Source organism: Euleptes europaea, chromosome 16 (assembly GCF_029931775.1).
Source record: "Euleptes europaea isolate rEulEur1 chromosome 16, rEulEur1.hap1, whole genome shotgun sequence".
Classification (NCBI taxonomy): domain Eukaryota; kingdom Metazoa; phylum Chordata; class Lepidosauria; order Squamata; family Sphaerodactylidae; genus Euleptes; species Euleptes europaea.
In genome coordinates, this window is record NC_079327.1 from 33,381,531 (window position 1) to 33,402,381 (window position 20,851).

Below are 20,851 nucleotides of genomic sequence, written 5' to 3' on the forward strand. Positions count from 1 at the left end.
TGGACTGAGATTGTTCTGGCTGTGATTCAACTTCCTGGATAGTAATTCTGTGTTGGAAGTTACTGCCTTTTGTGGCTAGACTCTGGTCAGTGTTATAAGGCCTAAAGAATGCTGGGAAAAGTCTTGATCGCTCTCTCTCTCTCTGGGTGGGTTCCAGTGTTTCCAGCTTCTGATTAGTGTTGTACACCTTTCTTGTTCCTTTTGACTTAGACATGTTGGTAGGTTGGCTGAGGAGGTGCATTAGCTTCAAACAGGAAACATTATTTCCTTTTACTACTAGAGAGTGCTTAATGAGAAGCAACTTGACATTTTGACTTTTCATATTCTAATTATAATATCATATACTAGACTGATGGATTGCTTTCCACCAAGCCACACCATCTGCTCCAATAAAAAAAAAAATTAGCAACTGGTTTTCATGGTAAAATTAAGTTATTTCTGTCCATGGCACATTATTTACTCTGCAGGGATTCCTGACCAATACAGTGGGTTGTTCTTAAGCATTATCTTTTTTTCCTGTGACCTATTTCATGTAACTACTTGCAATTCTAGCTTGAAGGTCAGAGGATGTTATTACTGATGGATTTTTGTCCCTCACTGCATACTGTAGGAAGGAGACATGACTGCAGTTTGGTGTCCCCATCACTAAGCATCCCCTTCCATCATGAAGGTTGCGAGAACTAATGCTGTTAGGAAAGTCTCCCTTGTCAAAAAGTTATATAAGATATATTGTATAGTTACTGGTATAGCATCATGGGTATGTGTGAAATGTAAGCTGAAAAATCACTCCGTGAGATCTCATCTCAGCCACAAAGATACTCTCAGTCAAACCACAGTTAGCGCTGTTATGCTGAGCCCTTTAAATCTATAAACTACTGTGCATAAGCAAATAATTCCTTTATGCAGAGGTAATATACAAAAAATTAGGTAGGGAGGGGCTGGTTGTCATTCTTCCTGATCTTTAGTCATCAAGATGACTAAGTACTTGATATAAAGTTTGGACAATATAGCAACTGTGAGGAACTGCTGACCTTTTATTGTGACAATCAATGCTTTCATTCATAAAAAACTTGACAAGCCTCTGTATGATCAGATTGGTAAGCATGTTGGACTTAGCTTATTCAAAAAAAAAAGGCTGGATGTGGACTGTGCAACTTTATGACTAGCTGGAGCAAAAACAAAATATTTATGCATCCAAAGTACATTATTTTAAAAGATATTTTTATTTAAATATCTCAGTGTATAACCATTTATTTTGAAGATGTGAGGAGGTAATAATAATTGAAAAGCATCCCAAGTTCATCACACTGAATAAAATTTTGCTGTGGTTGAAATAGAATTGATGGATCTAAGCCATTTGTAACAACAAAATCAGCACCACAGTTTCTCAAGGAAGAAACTAATCATCTAAATCATGCACTGCTAGCAAACGGCTATTCCAGGAATGAAATCAGAAGGGCCATTAAACCGAACAAAAATCAGAAAACTCAGAAAAAACAGTCTCCCATAGGAAAGGTATTCTCCTCTGAGGCTCGGGCATCTTGGAACTGTGGGTTATTGTCCACGCCCTATCTGGGGAGGCAGGACCAAATAAACTTCCTGCTGCCCCCTATCGGGACACTAACCCGCTGTACCTCAGTCTTTTGTCCTGCCTAGTGGGGAGAGCAGTGATTTTCACAGCTCTGTGAGTTAGGCTTAGGTTTAGAGGCTTGTTTGTGTCTTTTCCCTTAAACTTTTCCTCAACCTTCTTTCCATACCTCCCCACCCGACCCGTCCTACCCGGTGTCTCTTTTCCCGATTTTCCTGGTGTCGTCCTGAGCATTGAATCGGAAAGAAGAGGGGGGGGGGGAAATGGCGGACGCCATTTTGAACAGAGAAGACGACCTTCTCTCGGAGAAGGATTACGCAGTAGGGCTGGTCCAATTCGCCCCGACCAACAGCGCGCTGTCCAAGGGCGCCGAGAACGGATCCACTTTGGCGGCGGAGGAGAGCGGAGAGCCGCAGGAGGCTCGGGGAGCCGCCGTTCAGCCCAAACAGAAAAAGGCGCGAAAAGCGGCGCCGACCCTTGCCGGCGCTAAATGCAGGAAACGCGGCAGTGGGAAGTTCACTGGCGCAGCGAGAGCCAACGGGAAAGTCCCGATTGTCTACTCGCGAATCCAGCCCTCCTCATCAGCAACTTCGCCCGCGACCTCAGATCCTGTGGCGATGGATGGTCTCCCGTCGGGAGGTGGTAACGTATCTCCCCCCCTTTCGGAGCAAACAGAAAGGCAGCCAGCCGTATCTATTCCCGCCTTTTCCTTGGGCCCTATAGGGGGCCACTTTATGCCTATGCAGCAGGCATCAATCCAGCAACCATTTTTTAACCCCTTTCCCACCTCAGGGGCGGCAACAGGGAGGTTTTTAACTGCAGATCAAGCTAACGACATGGTTAATATAGCCTTGCAGAGGCAGTGGCAAGCCTTCCAGGCTTTTCAAATGCACCTGCCTCAGTTCTCTGGCAGGGTTTCAGGATCCCCTCCTACCTTAGTCCCCCAATCCCAGGGGGAAGAGGGCAGTTCATCCACCTCGGGGGGGCCATCCAGAGGGGAGACATCCGCTTCATGGCCCACTAAGGCCGCCAGAAAGGCACAGTCACAGCCGATTTCTCAATCTGGCTCTGAATCCCCTAGCCCTTACCACCGACCAGGAGTCAGAAGGGGAAGAACGCGAGGAGGGGGAGTTCGAGGACGAGACCCCCCGTCCCGATGACCAACAGCCCAGGTTGTTCTCGGGAGAGGACTTCCAGGGCTTGTTGGCAAAGGCTATGATCGCTTTGGATCTTAATGAGGAACAGCAGTCCTCAGAGGAACCCAAATCAAAATTCAAAGAAGGAGTTAGGGAGTGCTTCCCCAGAAGGAGAACTCAAAGCAACCTAGTTCCTTTCCCAGAGTTTTTTATTAGGGCCCTCACGGATGAGTGGGATAACCCCTCCTCTAATAAACAGGTCCCGGCCTACGTTAAAAAACATTATAGTCTGGCTCCTCACGCCATGCAGATGTTGAAGGTTCATGTAGTCGACGCTCCAGTGGCTGACCTTCAGACCCCTGGGTTGATTCCTGAGGATGGGGTGGGATCCATCCGTGACCAGCTGGACAGGAAGACTGATCATTTGGCAAGAAAGTCTCATGAGGCTTCGGCCCTAGCCATCCAGGCTAGCGCTACTACCTCCATTTTTGCGAGGGCTTCCTATTTATGGGTCAAAAAACTCCTACAATTGGTACCGCCTGACAACCGCAGGGTTGTTGGGGGCTTGGAGAGAGTGCTTAGCGCCATCACTCTTATGGCAGATGCCTCCCTGGACACAATGTCCTTCACGGCTAGGGCCATGGCTTCTACCACATCCATTAGAAGGGCCCTGTGGCTAAGGGCCTGGCCGGCCGATTTCAGATCTAAAACTATTCTCATGTCCTACCCCATTAAAGGGGGCCGGCTTTTCGGAGAAAAAATGGACTGGATTTTGATTGAAACTAGGGATAAGAAACACGTCCTCCCTAGGCAACTTCGGAAGGAGAATAGATCCTCTTCCTACCCGTCCTTTCGTTCTTCCAAGGTCCCTCCCAGATACCGGGCAGATTACAGAAAGGGCTCCTGGAACCAGAGTAACTCATGGAACCAGAGTAGATCCTTTCGGAAAGGGGGGAAGTTCCAGAGACAAGGCCAGACTAGGCCCGACAAAGGGGATAAGTTCCCCAAAAACAACAATTCACAATGACGCCTCACTGCTGGCAGTGGGGGGGAGACTTCAGGTTTTCAGTCACATTTGGGCCAGATCCAACCCGGATTTGTGGGTATCCCAAATAATTTCTCAGGGATATCTCCTGGAGTTTCCTTCCCTGCCCCGGGATCGTTTCCTTTCTTCCCCCTTACCCCTAAAGAAAGAGAAGAGGGCCAGAACCGCCACAGCAATTCAACATCTTTTGCACATAGGAGCCGTGGAGAGGGTCCCCAACCAGGAGAGGGGGTTGGGGATCTACTCCATCTTCTTCACGGTTCCGAAGAATAATGGGGACTGGAGGGCTATCCTCAATTTAAAGTACGTGAACCGGAGAATGAGGCGCAAACATTTCCGGATGGAAACGTTAAAATCCATCATAGAGTCCCTTCAGCCTCAGACTTTCATGACGGCGGTGGATTTGACGGAGGCCTACCTCCATATCCTTATCCATCCAGCCCACAGGAGGTTCCTTCGGTTCACCCATGGCATCAATCATTATCAATTCAGGGCCCTCCCCTTTGGGTTAGCCTCTGCCCCCCGGGTTTTCACAAAGACCCTGGTGACTGTTATGGCCACCCTCAGACAGGAGTCTATCCAGGTACATCCGTACCTGGACGACATCCTGATTTGTGCACAATCCAGGGAACAATCCCGGACCCATACCAACAGAGTAGTCCAGGTTCTTCAAGACCATGGATATTTAGTGAACTTCGAGAAAAGTTCCCTCAGCCCCGCACAATCTCTGGTACACCTGGGAGTGCGGATAGACTCTCGGAAAAATACTGTAACCTTGTCCCGAGAGAGAGTGGAAAAAATTGTCAGTCGGGCAGCTTCGGCCGCCAGTTCCAAAGCAGCCAGGCTAATGTCCCTAGCGAAACTTTTAGGGCACATGATTTCGTGCATCCTCTCCAGCTCTTTACGGACGCCAGTCTGGAAGGGTGGGGAGCCACCCTCAATGGGCAAATGGCCCAGGGACGTTGGTCTGCTCAGGAGTCGACCCTTCACATCAACGTGCTGGAGCTAAGAGCAGTGAGACTGGCTCTTCTATTTTTCTCAGCGGACATTTGCAACCATCACGTCCTAGTCAGGACGGACAATACGACTACCAAGGCCCACCTGAACAAGCAGGGGGGCACAAGGTCATCGACGTTACATCAGGAAGCAGTCAAACTGTTCCTCTGGGCCCAGTTCAAGGTTCTATCAATACGAGCGGAACACATAAAGGGCGCTCTCAACGTGGAAGCCGACTGGCTGAGCAGGCAGCAAGTAAACGAAGGAGAGTGGTCCTTAGACCAGGACTCCTTTCGTCTCATCACTCAAAAATTTGGTCTTCCAGAGGTCGATTTGTTCGCCTCGTCAGACAATCCAAACTTCCAAGATTCTTCTCGAGATTCTTCCACCCAGACGCAGAGAGAATCGACGCTCTTCTCAGTCCTTGGCCAAGGACTCTGTTGTACGCCTTCCCGCCTCTGCCAATCATTCCGAAGGTCCTTCGCAAGATCCAGATGGAAAAAGCCAATGTGCTCCTAGTGGCCCCATTTTGGCCTCGCCGTCCATGGTTCGTCACTCTACAAAGACTAGCAGTTCAAGAACCATGGAGAATTCCAACTCAGTGGGGGACTCTACGCCAAGGTCCTCTAGTCCATCCAGACCCCCACTGGTTCTGCTTGACCGTCTGGCACTTGAGAGGATGAGCCTGGTCAAACTGGATTACCCTACAGAGGTCGTAAACACCATTCTTGAGGCGCGCAGACCTGCAACCCGTCGCATATATTCCGCATCATGGAAAGCGTTTGTCAGATGGGCACGTAGAAAGAAGTTTGACCCTCTTCAACCAGGAGTTAACAACATCCTGGGGTTCTTACAGGAGGGAGTGAGACTAAACCTGGCAGTTTCTACTCTTCGCAGACAGGTTGCGGCCATAGCAACAGTTGTTCCAATGGTGGATGGAGTGGCGTTATCCAAGCATCGGCATATCATCTCCTTTCTGAAGGGAGTTTCCCAGACTCGACCTCCTACTGTTCACCGGTTCCCTACCTGGAATCTTAACATCGTTCTTAAGGCCCTAACGATGGAACCCTTCGAGCCCCTTCGGACAGCTCCTCTTAGGCTTCTTAGGATGAAAGTTCTATTCCTCGTAGCCATCACATCGGCTCGTCGAGTTTCAGAATTGCGAGCCCTGTCTATTCGTCAGGGACTATGCATCTTTCATAGGGATAAGGTGGTATTAAGACCAGACCCTACCTTCATCCCCAAGGTTAACTCTCCTGTTCATCGCGGTCAGGACATTTCCTTACCATCGTTCTGTCCTAAACCATCTTGCCCAAAGGAACGATCTTGGCACTCTCTCGACCCACGTAGAGCTTTGCGCATCTTCATTGATAGAACATCAGACCTGAGAAAGACAGACTATTTGTTTATCAACATATCCAACCCTAACAAGGGTCTCCGAATGTCAGCGGCATCCATTAGTTATGCCTTAAAGTCAACAATAGCTGAGGCATACAAAGCCGCGGGGGCTCCTCTTCCACCGGGAATTACGGCTCATTCGCTTCGCAGCGCCTCTACAATGGCGGCGTTTAACAAGCAATCTCCTGTTGACGAAATTTGCCATGCAGCCACGTGGTCAAGCGTGTCAACATTCGTCAAGCACTACAAGATTAGTACATAGTCATCTGCACAGGCGGCCTTTGGCCGCAGGGTCTTACAGCACATAGTGGAAGAGAACGCATGACCCACCCTGATGGGAGCTCTTATAGGTCCCACAGTTCCAAGATGCCCGAGCCTCAGAGGAGAATGGAGCCTTGACTACTTACCGTGAGGGCTCCTTCTCTTCTGAGGCGGAGGGCATCTTGCCCACCCGGGCGAAGAGTCAAGACAACGTGCTATCGACCATACCTTCAGAAGACAGCCATTTTCGGACCTAATTCCGGTCCCATTTCCTGTCTGTTTGTAATGTTATAGGAATATTTTCTTCATGTGTTCATTGGTTAAGGTTACGTTTTCGTTCCGTTATACCTCGTTTTGTTCCTGTCTAGGAGCTAGGCAAGCCTGTGACTGAGGTACAGCGGGTTAGTGTCCCGATAGGGGGCAGCAGGAAGTTTATTTGGTCCTGCCTCCCCAGATAGGGCGTGGACAATAACCCACAGTTCCAAGATGCCCTCCGCCTCAGAAGAGAAGGAGCCCTCACGGTAAGTAGTCAAGGCTCCATTCTTGCCATTTATTAAAGGAGTCACTGATAGGATGGAGAAACTTTTGAAAAAACATAACCTACAAACAGTGTTTAAACCCACCAAGAAAATACAACAAATGCTACGATCAGCCAAAGACAAAAGAGACCCCCTCACCTCTGCAGGAGTATATCGTATACGTTGCAGCTGTGGACAAGTTTACATCGGGACAACAAAACGTAGCATACAAACAAGGATAAAAGAACATGAAAGATACTGCAGACTGGGCCAACCTGAGAAATCAGCAGTGGCTGAACATGGACTGACACAAACAGGACACAGGGTCTTATTCCAAGACATTGAAAGACTGGACAGTTCTACCAACTATTTTGTCAGATTGCACAGAGAAGCCATTGAAATTCATAAACATCAGCACAACTTTAACAGAAAAGAAGAGAGTTTAAGAATGGCTTGGCTTCCTGTCTTGAAAACCTCCAGACTAACAAAGACTACAGTCAACAATAGCCATGCAGATTAGCTTTGGATTTCACACATTAACAGATCACTTCAGGATACAATGGTTCCATATTAACATACCACACCCTCATCAGCACATTATCTTGATACTTACAGGACAATGGTTAGCACATTACCTTTGTTACTTTTTGCAGGACAATGATTCAGCTCAAACCCAACCCCTTTCTGACTATATATTACTCTTCCTACACACTTGACACTGAGAGACACTGTCCTTCAGTGTTACTCCTCTGAAGATGCCTGCCACAGCTGCTGGTGAAACATCAGGAAAGAAAATACCAAGACCACGGTTACACAACCCGGATAACCTACAAGAACCAAAGCACCTTGAATTGTTCCAGAAGATAAGAGGGATTCAGTGTGCACATTAGAGCACTGATATAATGTACTTTCTTCATCAGCCCTCATCAGGCTTCTGGACACTGTATTTAGCACCAACAGAAGCTTCTCAATATTTGTTGAGGGCTTTGCTGCAAAGAGCATATTGCAGAATTCTAGTTTGAAGTAATGAAGATAAGAAAATGGCTTCCAAACACAGATGTAGGATCAACCAACAACTACTAAATTGTGTGGCAACCAGAAGTTAAACCCTGTTTATGGTGGGAATCCCAGCCTCCACTACATCATGGGGCCCAAACATTATTACTTTTATGTTTGGCATTGTTTACATCATTTGCTCTCCTGCAACCTGGGTAAACATAAAACTACAAGACTTACTTCTTATGATGAACAGGGAGGCAGTCAGGATGGCCCATGTAGTACACCATAGGGAAAATCCCAAGCAGATGAAAAGCAGATATCTATTGCTGTCTAACTCTTCCAGGGCCTGCCTGACCTGGATGATCAGAACCATTCAAGAGGAGCTCCACAAACTTCCACAAGTCTTGCATATGTGTCCAACACTTCAGTGTCAATAATATTATTGATTTTGATAGGTGCACTTGCCTCTTTCAGTCTCTAATTTGATATCCTCAGTCATGATCACATGCATACTCAGAGATCCATAAACCAATTTTTATTTTTCACCACTACAAAATTGCCACAAATCTTGTGAGTTTACCTACTTTACTCTAGGACATGCATTAGAAGTTTATCTTAAATTTCACCTAGCTGAAGAAAGCAACTTAATTTTTCGATATTACACTTCAACACAGAGCTGAGCATTCTTCAGCCCACAAAGATCAGTGGTTTTAGAAGAGTGTAATTCTACTAGAATTGCACTGTAAGTCCATTGAAGTCAGTGGCTGTAGAAGGGTGTAACTTTGTTTAGGATTGCACCGTTAGACTTTTTGCATGGGATTGTGGCCATTGGTTTTAGTGGCAACAGAACTGGTTAAGAACATAAGAAAGGCCCTACTGGATCAGACCAAGGCGCAGTCTGTTCACACAGTGGCCAACTAGGTGCCTCTAGGAAGCCCACAAACAAGACGACTGCAGCAGCATTATCCTGCCTGTGTTTCACAGCACCCAATATAATAGGCATGCTCCTCTGATACTAGAGAGAATAGGTATGCAGCATGACTAGTATCCATTCTAACTAATATCCATGAATACCCCTTTCCTCCATGAATAGGTCTACTCCCCTCTTAAAGCCTTCTAAGTTGGCAGCCATCACCACATCCTGGGGCAGAGAGTTCCACAATTTAACTATGTGTTGTGTGAAAAAATACTTCCTTTTAGCTGTTTTGAATCTCTCGCCCTCCAGCTTTAGCAGATGACCCCATGTTCTAGTATTATGGGAGAGGGAGAAAAGCCTCTCCCTGTCCACTCTCTCCAAATCATGCATAATTTTATAGACCTCTATCATGTCTCCCCTCAGCCGCCTTCTTTCCAAGCGAAACAGCCCTAAGCGTCTTAACCGCTCCCCATAGGACAGTTGCTCTAGTCCCTTAATCATTTTGGTTGCTCTTTTCTGCACCTTCTCAAGCTCTGTAATATCCTTTTTTAGGTGTGGTGACCAGAACTGTATTCCACAGTACACAGTATTCCAAGTGTGGTCTCACCATAGATTTGTACAAGGGCAGTATGATAGCAGCAGTTTTATTCTCTATTCCTCGTCTAATTATGGCCAGCATAGGGAATTTGCCTTTTTTACAGCAGCCGCACATTGGGTTGACATCTTCATTGAGCTATCCACTACCACCCCAAGATCCCTTTCTTGGTCTGTTGCTGCCAGCACAGATCCCATCAGCGTATATGTGAATTTGGGATTTTTTGTCCCAATATGCATCACTTTACACTTACATTGAATCTCATTTGCCATTTTAATGCCCATTCTTCCAGTATGCAGAGATCCTTCTGGAGCTCTTCACAGTCCGATTTTGTTTTAACCACCCTAAATAATTTGGTGTCATCTGCAATGGTTGTTCATTATTAAATCACTTTGCTTTCTGAAACTGCATGCTCTGCAAAAGGCATGATGATTTGGAGTGCATCAGGTTTTCTGAATCTTAAGGTGTTAGGTGTAATAGATAAATAAGTCTTTATAATACATTTATGATAATAATTTTAACTTAAATTGTTAAAATGATACTTGTCTATTTTCCATGTTAGTGTCTGCCACATGAGCTGTACAAGGATAATGGATATCAAACTACAGGAGGCGGAAGGATTTGGTGAGGAAAGTTCAGGTAAAATATCTTTTTAAAGTTATATTTGAGAGAACCTCATTATTATGGATATTGTTAAGTTGCAGCTTCTTGTGGAGCTTACGTTCTACTTGTTCTAAGGCTCTCACCAGATTAAGAACTGTTAACCAATTAATCATAGAAATGAGAATAGATTATTTGATAAATTAATGCATCAAATTTTCAATACATTTACATATGAATAAGCATTTTTCTGAGAAAAAAGACCTACTCAGATTATGTTGTATCATTTTAGAGGATGTGTTTCATCCTGTGTGAAAGGGGAAGAATGCCTACTACCTGTGGTTTTGAGAAGTACTTTAGTTAAAATCAACTTTAAGAAATAGGTCCCTGTTTAGTTGGCCGCCCTTTTAATCAATTAAGCTAACCAATTAATTGAATCATAGCCATAGCTTATTCGATAAATGCTTTCCTATGCTTGTTTCACCTTATGCTAAAGCAAACAAGGCATGTTCAGTTGCAATTTATAGTGATCAAAATTTAGAGTTTCAAATGTCCTATAAGCAGATTTACTAATTATCTGATTAATGAATGACCCTTGTATGTGGGACTTTAGACCAGAACTGTATGTATGGGTTTAGATGCATGGGTCAACTTGACTATTCTGGGTTAATTTCCTGTGGTTTTTGATTCATATTTTCAAGCCTTTTTCTTCATCTACGAGAGTGTCAATTTTTTGAAAACAAAAACTGAGATTACCTAGGTTTTAATCTTGCTTCTTCAATGACGCACAGACTTGTTGAAATGGAAGTGGATTCTAGTCTTTTTTGCGTGGGGTCAGATTCCTCAGTTCTTTCCCTATTAAACTTGCATTCATAATTCAATATTCTCGCATTCATAAACTTGCATTCATAATTCCAATCAATATGAAGCATGTAATCTCTTCCTTCCACTCAGTACCCTGCCTTCAAAGTTTGCTTTGCTGTCCATTTAATATTAATCAAAAAAGTATGTATCAGAAGTGAAAATTTTCTAGCCTCCCTTTTGTAATAAGACATTCTGAGCTCATTCTATTGTCATTCTGAGCTTCCGCCCACCCCCTTTGCCTCTCCTGCTTCCTCTAATTCATGCCCTTTCCACTTTCTCACTTTCTGTGGCCTCACTCATAGGTCAAATAAGTGTGTCATGATGAGGTTCAAGGCTTTTGCTCAGTCAGGGAGCTCACTGAGTGGCTTTGGACCAAGTTGATCTGCCCACCTGTTCCAAACCTTCAGCTTTCCCACACACCCTACAGAACTACCTTTATGAGGGATTTTGTTACCCAGAGGGACAGTTTGCTTATTTACAGAAGTTGCACTGTTTGTCAACATTGGGCCTGAACAGTTAGATGTTCATGAACATTCTGTGTGCAGTCACAGCACCCCAACTCAAGACTAGAGATGACTGTAAAACATTAATCTGTATTGTTCAGATTGTATGGTGCAGATTAAAGCAAGGAAAGACAAACTGGCTGTTCAAGGAAGATTAAAGAGGACATAGTCAAACTTATTTGATAACACTTTTTGTCTTATGTAATGTTCAGAATTCAAGCATGTACTATATTAGTTTATTTAATTAGCGATTCACCTCCAAAAGCAGTTAGAATCTTGTTCATTTGGTAAAAAAACCTTGTATCATCAGTAGTAGTAGGTATGCTTGAGTCCTGTAATTATCCCTAATTAAGCTTTCTTTCTTTGGCATGTAGTTTACCGTAACATTTCAAGATTATTGCTTGGCTTTTGTGTTAATGTTTGAAGCACAACATGGTAACATAATTACCATTCAGACTATCAAGAGTTTATTTTCCACCTGATTGAGCTATTTGTGTCTAAATTAGTCTTGTAATTTGTAACAAAACTACCTTTATCTTTTATTTTATCATTCACAAGTTCTCGCTCTGAAAAGGAGGTCATCTTGCAACATTGGGTGATTCCCACTGGTCGCTCAGGGAGGCAGGATCAAATTTCAATTTCCTGACTCCTGGGCTGGAATTGCCCACTTCTCAGTTTGTTTCCTGCCTGGCACAGGCTCTCTGCTGCAAATAGTTCTTTTCTTAATTTAGGAAACCTACGTTACTCTATTCTTTCTTAAAAGTATTTCTTTCATTTCCAGTCACATCTCTGAGCTGGCTTTTGCCCTCTCTCCTCTTAACCTTGTCCTCCTCTGCCATTTCTCTTCTCTGTATTTTTCTTCCCGCCAAAACAAAATGGTGGATCGGCAGCACCAAAGACAGATTAATCCCTGAGGGAGACCTGGATGGGTCCGCTCGCTGCCTATCTGGGGAGGAGTGATGAAACCTCCTGCAGCCATTTTCACGGCAAAACAGAGGAGGAGAGCAGGGGCAAGGAGCGACGAAACCTCCCGCAGCCATTTTCACGGCAAACGGGGGCAAACTGACGATGGCCACAGAAAACAGCAATGACGTGGTGACCAGGAAAGGTCAGGCTAATAAATTGCTCGCCAGACTAACAGCCATGAGAGTATGCATAGTTCTCTAGAGGGCAGCCTATTGATGCAGACTGCTCCAGCGGAGATTTTCATTGAACAGTAATGTACCAGCCTTCCCCCTGCAGCAGCTGCAGGGGGGTCAACCAGTTTTGTATGCCAATTACGTATAGCATATAAATGCCCTTGGGAAGGGACTGCAGTTTCTCAACTGCCCTCCCCCCTCCACATTCATTAGGGGAATGCAGGGTTCTCCCCCAAGCTTCCCCCTGCAAGGACATTCTGATCAGGAAAGCATAAGGATGGGACTTCATGCTTATCACAGCGAGGACCATAGAAAAGGGTCCAATAAGGCAGCTAGGAAGCTTATCCCCTGAGGAATCCAGTCCAGCCACGTGGCACAACATGCTTCCTACCTCCTCCTGTCCTTAATGACAAGGTAAGGGAGGAAGGAAAGTTCCTTTCAAAAGGGATGAACTGGCAAATTGAGGTGTAATAACCAGCATCTTCCACGAAGAGGAGTACTATTCCCTGCCGAACCTAATGGTTCGGGTCCTGTAGAAAACTCCAGACTCAGCGTAGGAGCCAGACCAAGGCATTTTGGCCAAGGGCTCTAAGGTTTTCACATACAAATAGGCTCAGTTAAAATAGTACAGCTCCCAGCATGTCTGAGTCACTGGTTAAGGCCGAATGGGGAAAAACCCTGGCAAGCAGATCACTACAAACACTACCAAAGGGGCCTTATATCTCAGTCCCCTGTACCATGGCTATGCCATAGGTGACCTGGGGGGTGCCTCTAGAGGAGCTCCTATCTAGAGCTTACTATCAGTGGATGTCTGGGGTTCAACCAAGATTCCTTTGTTAGGAGAGCAGTCTTAGCTCCTGAGAAGGTACACAGGTACCAGTTCCCGCCATTCGAACAACAGTGTTCTCAGCCATCATCACAAGAGCTATACTAGCCCATGCTACAGATTATCAGTTAAACCCAGGACTGTTGCATCCCAGGGGCAAGTCGTGATCTTACAAGGGTCACCTTCCTTGATGTATCCCTGACATCATAATTTATTTACCCTTGGCAGCTGCTTTCCCTATTGGAACAATCTCAAGCAAAGTTTGAGAATACTTAAAGGGAGGACAACTTAGGTCAATTTAGTGATCCTCTGCAGTCCTTCCATTGTCCTTCACTCTGTTTCGTGTAACCGTTGGCACTTATTCTGTTTTTTGTCTAGTTAGGTATAGCTTCTGGTTCCTTCCTGCCTCATTGTAGCTTGTATAGTCTTCAAACTGGGAGTGGGTGATTCCAGCCTAGGAGACAGGAAGTTGAAATTTGATCCTGCCTCCCCGAGCGACCAGTGGGAATTACCCAATGTTGCAAGATGCCCTCCTTACCTCAGAGCAGAAGGAACCTTCACAGTAAGTAATCTAAGGTTTGTTTAGTGAAGAGCAATGCTGAATTACCAGACTTTAATTTAATTTGACCCTGACCTAGATGGCCCAGGCTAGCCTGATCTCATCAGATCTCAGAAGCTAAGCAGGGTCAGCCCTGGTTAGTATTTGGATGGGAGACCACCAAGGAATACCAGGGTTGCTGTGCAGAGGAAGGCACTGGCAAACCACCTCTAGTCTCTTGCCATGAAAACCCCAAAAAAGGGGTCGCCATAAGTCGGCTGCGACTTGAAGGCACTTTACACACACACAATTTAATTTGTCCTCTACAGTTAAAATGTAATATATACTTCATATTCCTGTTATGCTACCACTCAAATCCTGTGCAGAGTTACTCCAGTCTGAGCCCACTGGTTTTAATAGGTTTAGTCTGCAGTAACTTTGCATGGTATTGCAGTATAAGTCTTAGTTGGGCAGTAGCTGAATATATAATTAAATAGTCTTTATTTTTAAACAAGACCTATGCTGTCACAATCCATTTGCACTGGTAATGGTGTTATGTGGCAATCAGTGTAGAGGCAGATGAGTGAGTTCAAGAAAACATTGGTGGAAGAGAGAAAAGGGGGAAACTACTCCCTTGCTACACACACCTACCTTATGAACAGCATTTCACTGCACTAATCTTAACTCTTTTCTTAATATTTATTTACTTAGGAAAGAAAAAATCTAAGTTCAAGTCTATAAAAAAATTCTTTGGAAAAAGGAAAAGAAAAGAGACATTACCATCTTCGGGAAGTGGTAGTCTGAAACTATATCAGTCCACAAGTGATGTCACAACCGCTGAGTCCATGCATATAGGCTACGATTCAGAAGATGAACCTGAGTAAGTCTCAGAACTATCTGTGGCTTGTTTTCTGGATTGCTGGGGTGGGGGAGACAAAATACCAGAGGCTGTGGTCACTTTGGGCCCATGGGGCCATCCTTGTCACATGATTTGTTTTCACATGATGTTTGGGCTGGATCTGGGTGGTGTAAAGATGGCCCAAAGGGAATCTTGATCTGTCAGCTTTCAGAAACCCCTGTTCTTTGTAAAGCATAGAACTTACTTTTCACAACGCCAGTTTGTCATCTGTGGATCAAATACCCAACATTCTGTCTTGGGTTCTTACCTGCTCAAGCATTTACCTCTGTCCCAAATCAAGAAAAGATGGCAATTAAGTTTGATTGTTTCAACTTGGACAAGGTCATGTAAGTGTGTCATGGTGAAAACAGCAAAGGATTCAGCAGAGGAGGCTGCAGCTCAAAGGGGAAATCAACAGAAATTACAGAGTTTCCTTTTATAGAGTAAAAGTGCCTTCCAGTCAAGCAAGGGCTTCTTTGGATCCAACCTTATATACATGCTTTTGTTCTTAAAGCTTTTGTTGGAAAATAGGTTTTAATTTTTCCACTTGTGAACATTGGTTGCATGCAGTACGTTTAGCTATTTACCCTGCGATCCTAGGGGCATCTACTTAAAAGTGAGTCCCATTTTGTTCAATGGGGCTTACTGCTAGGTAAGTGTGTGGAGGACTGTAGCCTGAATGTACCTGGTCTACAGAGCATGTAAAGTATCACAATACATTATATAAAAAGAGCACAGTTTTTTTAATATGCATGTAAAAAATAACACTTTTCAATCAACATGGACAGAAGGAACACAAAATCTGTCCCACCCACCCCTCCAAAATAGCCAGAATTATGGTGTATTTGGAGAATTACCAACTGTACTTCTTTTTAAAAAATGATGCCATGTAACACAATGAAGAGTTTCTACTTCATAAGCGCTAGAAATGTCTCTTCTGTTCCAGCAAAGACTAATATGTAATGTGTAAGGTATCATTTGAAAGCCCAAGGAAAACTTCCATAGTTAGAGCAGTTAATTTCATGTGTGATGGTCATGAAACTTGTAACTGATACTTCAGCCCCCCTAAGTATTTAACAGCCTAAGTTGAGGCTGGGCAGAGTATTTGTGATTTGAGTCCTGTTCATGGAGGAGAGGGGTATTCATGACTGTTAGTCAAAATGAATACTAGTCATGATGCATACCTATTCTCTCCAGGATCAGAGAAGCATACCTATTATCTTAGGTGTTGTGAAACACAGGCAGGATGGTGCTGCTGCAGTCGTCTTGTTTGGGGGCTTCCTAAAGGCAGGCACCAGGTTGGCCACTGTGTAAACAGACTGCTGGACTTGATGGGCCTTGGTTTGATGCAGCAGGGCCTTTCTTATGTTCTTACGCCTATTATATTAGGTGCCTTGGAACACAGGCAAGACAATTCTGTTGCAGTTGTCTTGTTCGTGGGCTTCCTAGAAGCACCTGGTTGGCCACTGTAAAAACAGACTGCTGGACATGATGGACCTTGGTCTGACCCAGCAGGGCTTTTCTTATGTTCTTATAGTACCACCTGATGCTGCACTGGCCAGCTGATTAATTTGTAGAAAAATAACATAGTGCCAAAGTGGCACAGGAAACAGATCACACAGTGGCACTGAGACCAGACAGAGAAAATGAAGCCCAACCAAGAAGAGGTTATAAAAATGGGCTCTTGCTTAGCTTCTAATGCTGTTAAAAGCTTATACTGTGGTACCACTAGGGAGTGCCAGATCACAACATCAACAGCTTAATTTTTGGCTTTGTTAAGCATTGGTTTACAATTTTGAAAAGTTAAAGTATTTCAGATTAGGCTTGCTGAAGAGCTTCTGTAATAATTCACAAAAACCCAACACTTTATCTCTTCCTTTTAGTTTTTTTATAACTTCTAGTTTTGTAAAAAAATTATGCTAGTAAATGCTATAAAACAACTGCATTTAGAGTTACCATCAAAAAGGTCACCTACAGCAAATTTTTAAGGAGGCCAAAACTGGTTTTGATAAGAGATTTGATAATACCAGCAAAATATCCTAGAGGGTTCCATGTATCTCTAGATTATCACTGTATTTTTGCTTAAAGTGAAATTTGAAACAAATTTGGAGGTCCCTGCAGAGCTCATGCACCCACGGAATGCAAATAAAAGCCAGAAGAGTTTTAATAAGAGAGTTCTGCACATTCCATGACAGTTCTAAGTTTCAGGTGGGTAGCCATCTTGGTCTGTGATAGAACAGCTAGATTTGAGCCCATTAGCACCTTAGAGACCAGCAAGATTTTTGGGGTATAAGCTTTGAACACATGAGGCTGCCTTATACTGAACAGACCCTCAGTCCATCAAAGTCAGTATTGTCTACTCAGACCGGCGGCAGCTCTCCAGGGTCTCAGGCGAAGGTCTTTCACATCACCTACTTGCCTTGTCTCTTTAACTGGAGATGCTGGGGATTGAACCTGGGACCTTCTGCATGCCAAGCAGATCCTCTACCACTGAGCCACTACCACTAAGTTTGACTCTCGAAAACGTATACTCCAAAAATCTTGTTGGTCTCTAAAGTGCTACCTGGCTCAAGTCAAGCAGTTCTTTCTAGGCAATTTCCCTTCATTTCAAAGAAAGCTCAAACTGCCTTTTAATGATGCCAGACACATTTGGCTGGATCCTAACAACCACAACCATAAACAGAAAGTGTGCATAGACAGGAATTCTTTTCTCTGCTCCAGTCCCCCTACAACTCTGAAGACCAGTGTAGGTGCAGTGCAGTGGGCTATGGCAAGAATGAAAAATCAACATTAAATTCTCCCCTGTTGTTTCGCAGGCTTTTTTGTGTTTCCAGAGAAGCTCTCCTCAAGAGGGGAGGGGGCGATTTCTGCTGTTGAACTGCAGTCCCCCTCATTGCATTCACCTCTGATCTCAAGGGTACCTAACCCTAAGGAGAACACAGTGTTGTAGGGAGAAGGGAGAGAGAGCCATTCCACAAACTTCTTCTGTTCACAGTTCATAAGATCCAACTCATTGAACTTGGATATGATTTCCCCCCCTTCTACAGCAGTTCTTTTAGGTGGGGTAAATCTGTTTTTTAACCAATGCCATTATAGACTTTCTTGCTACCATAATTTCATTGGTCCCGTTCATATTTATTTAATTTAATTTTTCACATTTCTAACTCGCCCTCCTCAGCCGCAGCCCGCTCAGGGCAGGTAACAACACTTTAAAACCATACAGTAATCACACCGGCATCAATAAACAATCAACAATAAAACCCTATAAATTAAAATAATAAAAATCAGAGAAATTTGTGTTTCCCTTGAATTTGTTACAATAGCATCTTTATCTGTTGTAAACTATTGTATGCCATTAGCGATGGCATAAAGTTTAGTAAAGGTAAAGGTCCCCTGTGCAAGCACCGGGTCATTCCTGACCCATGGGGTGATGTCACATCCCGATGTTTCCTAGGCAGACTTTGTTTATGGGGTGGTTTGCCAGTGCCTTCCCCAGTCATCTTCCCTTTACCCCCAGCAAGCTGGATACTCATTTTACCGACCTCGGAAGGATGGAAGGCTGAGTCAACCTTGAGCCAGCTACCTGAAACCAACTTCCGTTGGGATCGAACTCAGGTTGTGAGCAGAGCTTTGGACTGCAGTACTGCAGCTTACCACTATGCGCCACGGGGCTCCTATAAAGTTTAGTACACAGCTTAAATTATCTTGGATGTTTCCAGACGGGGTTGAAATTCCATTGTTCATAGTTCTGCCCTGTGAACTTTATTTAGGAACAGGGTATTCATCACATTAGTGCAGGACTTGACATATCCCAGGAGCCAGATTGTTGTGGTGCCTAGAAACTTCATTGTGGTGCCTAGTATTTTCAGCAGTGATTATATTGTGTAGTGTCTTTCAGCAGTTCTCAGTGGATGTATGAAGGGTTGGATCCAACCAGTTTTTCCACTGGTGAAAAAGGGAGGAAAGCATCCCCTTTGACCACCAAAAAGGGCTGAGTTTGGGATCATGGGACCTGCATGGACAAAAGCCACATAAAACAGGGTCTTGTCGAATTGGCTGAGATGGAACAAAAACATCAAAATGCTTTGTTGTATGGCATAAAAATTATTGTGCATGAAGTTCTTGTTATTGTTTGTTTATAAGTTAAGTTTATACCATTCAATAAATTCATTTCTTAATCAGTTGCCTTCTATACTGGCTTCAGAATTCAATTAAATTGAAATTGAACAATAATAGAATTACAGAAAAATGTGGAGAGGTTAGGCTAGGGTCAGAGGTTAGCTTTTTATTTTGGTGATGATAACCAGGGTTACCCCCTATACTAATTTTTGTACTACAATACTCCGGTCATATCTTTAATAAAGTTATGAGAAATTGTGAAGAGTGTAGGATTAGGTTTTTGGGTAGCAATCATTAAAAAATAAGGTAATGAATACAAAACTCTGAAGGATGAAAAAATGAGTCTGGCTCCTAAATTTTGGGGCTGGCTTTGCAGCCAAAGAAAATTTGTCAAGCCTGCATTAGCGCTTTCACATAAGATTTATAATAGAAGTTACATTCTGAGTTCTGGTGAAGACACTTTACCCCTACTGCAGATTTAACAGTTTAAGGAAAGACTTTTTCCTCTCCTCCCCACCCCCAAACTGAAAACTGCATATTTATGACACATGAATGATCATCAGGAAAGCCATGTGAGGAGAACCGAGAAGAAATAGGAAGCAAAATTAGAGTTCCCAAAAGCAGACTTGGCTGTGGGGAGGAGTACTGTAGATGGGTGTGAGAAGAACTGATGGGGGGGTGCTTCAAAGAAACACAGAGATTTATGTCCTGTGGCTTTTAGTTTTAGCCAGGTTTGCTGTATAATAGACCTGGGAATTTTTTGTCTCCGTCAAGATGCTGTACAAAGTGGCTCTAGATCAGGTGTATATCCCAGAATCCTTTGCAATGCTGCAAAGTATGCTGGGTTGCAAGTCTCCATTTGCCCAAGCTTCATGGACAGCTGCTGTGACTAAGCCCAAGCCCAGACTTCCTCTCCTACATTTTCTGTGGTGTCACAAAAGATCCTGTGGTATATCCCTTGGATTTGCACCCCTTATCCATTTAATATTAACAAGTGAATGTTCTCCCTAAAAATATGGAGGCCCAGGTTACTGTGTTGGATGGCCATTAAATCGATTTGGCCTTCAGTTCTCTCATTTATTTATTCTCCGATTTTAAAGTTAAATTTCAAAATTGTGAAAAAATCTAAATATTCACTAAGAAGGTTAAAAACAAAGCACAGGCAATTTTATTAGCTTTCTGTCTTCTAGGATACACAACAGTATTATGGGAAGCAGAGCCCTGTCCCACGACAGCATTTTCATTCCCGAGGCTGCACAAGAGCCTGCAAGGCCAGGACGAGTATTTTCTCAAGAAAATGTTTCCGGTCGGATTAGGGCTTTGCAGGTAATCTAAAAATATATACAATGCATTTTTCTGCCAAGTTCCAACTTGAACAAAGCAGTTGCTTTTTCCTGTCTTGAGAGCAACATGCAAGTGGCATTAATATAGAGCACCATTTCTCAATAAAGTTCCTTTTAAGTTAATGTTCTGAAGTATTTGGTTACCCCCCAAAAAACTGGAATACCAAGGTCCCTTTGTTCGTTTAAACTAAATCTCACCAAGCACCCCCGTATGTATAGTGTGAGAGTTCTCCCTATGTTAGTGAGTCATTAATGGGATTGGATGAACACTGTGCTACTGGAATGAACACCAGTCAGGGATGATGGTGTATGGTACAAAGTATTCTGGCTGGATGATGTGCTTTTCAGGTGCATATCTGATGATTCACTCTTTACTCCCCCCCTCCCCCGGAAAGCTGGTGTAAAGTTTTCTGACAGCATAAGAAAAATGATCAGATCCGGGCTAATTGGTTCCAAAGTCAGAAGAAATTCATTTGGATTAGTTATCCTTCCGAGATTAATAAACAGGGTACATTCAGATCAGATCCTGATTAGTTAATTTCATAATGTTCATCCCTAGTCATTGCCAT

The 20,851-nt window shown here is 43.8% G+C and overlaps 1 protein-coding gene across 1 annotated transcript in view; it reads left to right on the plus strand.

Moving 5' to 3' along the window:
* CRACDL (CRACD like) overlaps positions 1–20,851 on the plus strand; it is a 54,384-nt gene that overhangs the window by 9,750 nt on the left and 23,783 nt on the right. The window contains exons 2-4 of the mRNA XM_056861985.1: positions 10,015–10,091; positions 14,634–14,802; positions 20,130–20,265. Coding sequence (XP_056717963.1) covers positions 10,025–10,091; positions 14,634–14,802; positions 20,130–20,265 — 372 coding nt within the window. The 5' untranslated portion in view covers positions 10,015–10,024. The remainder of the gene's footprint in view (positions 1–10,014; positions 10,092–14,633; positions 14,803–20,129; positions 20,266–20,851) is intronic.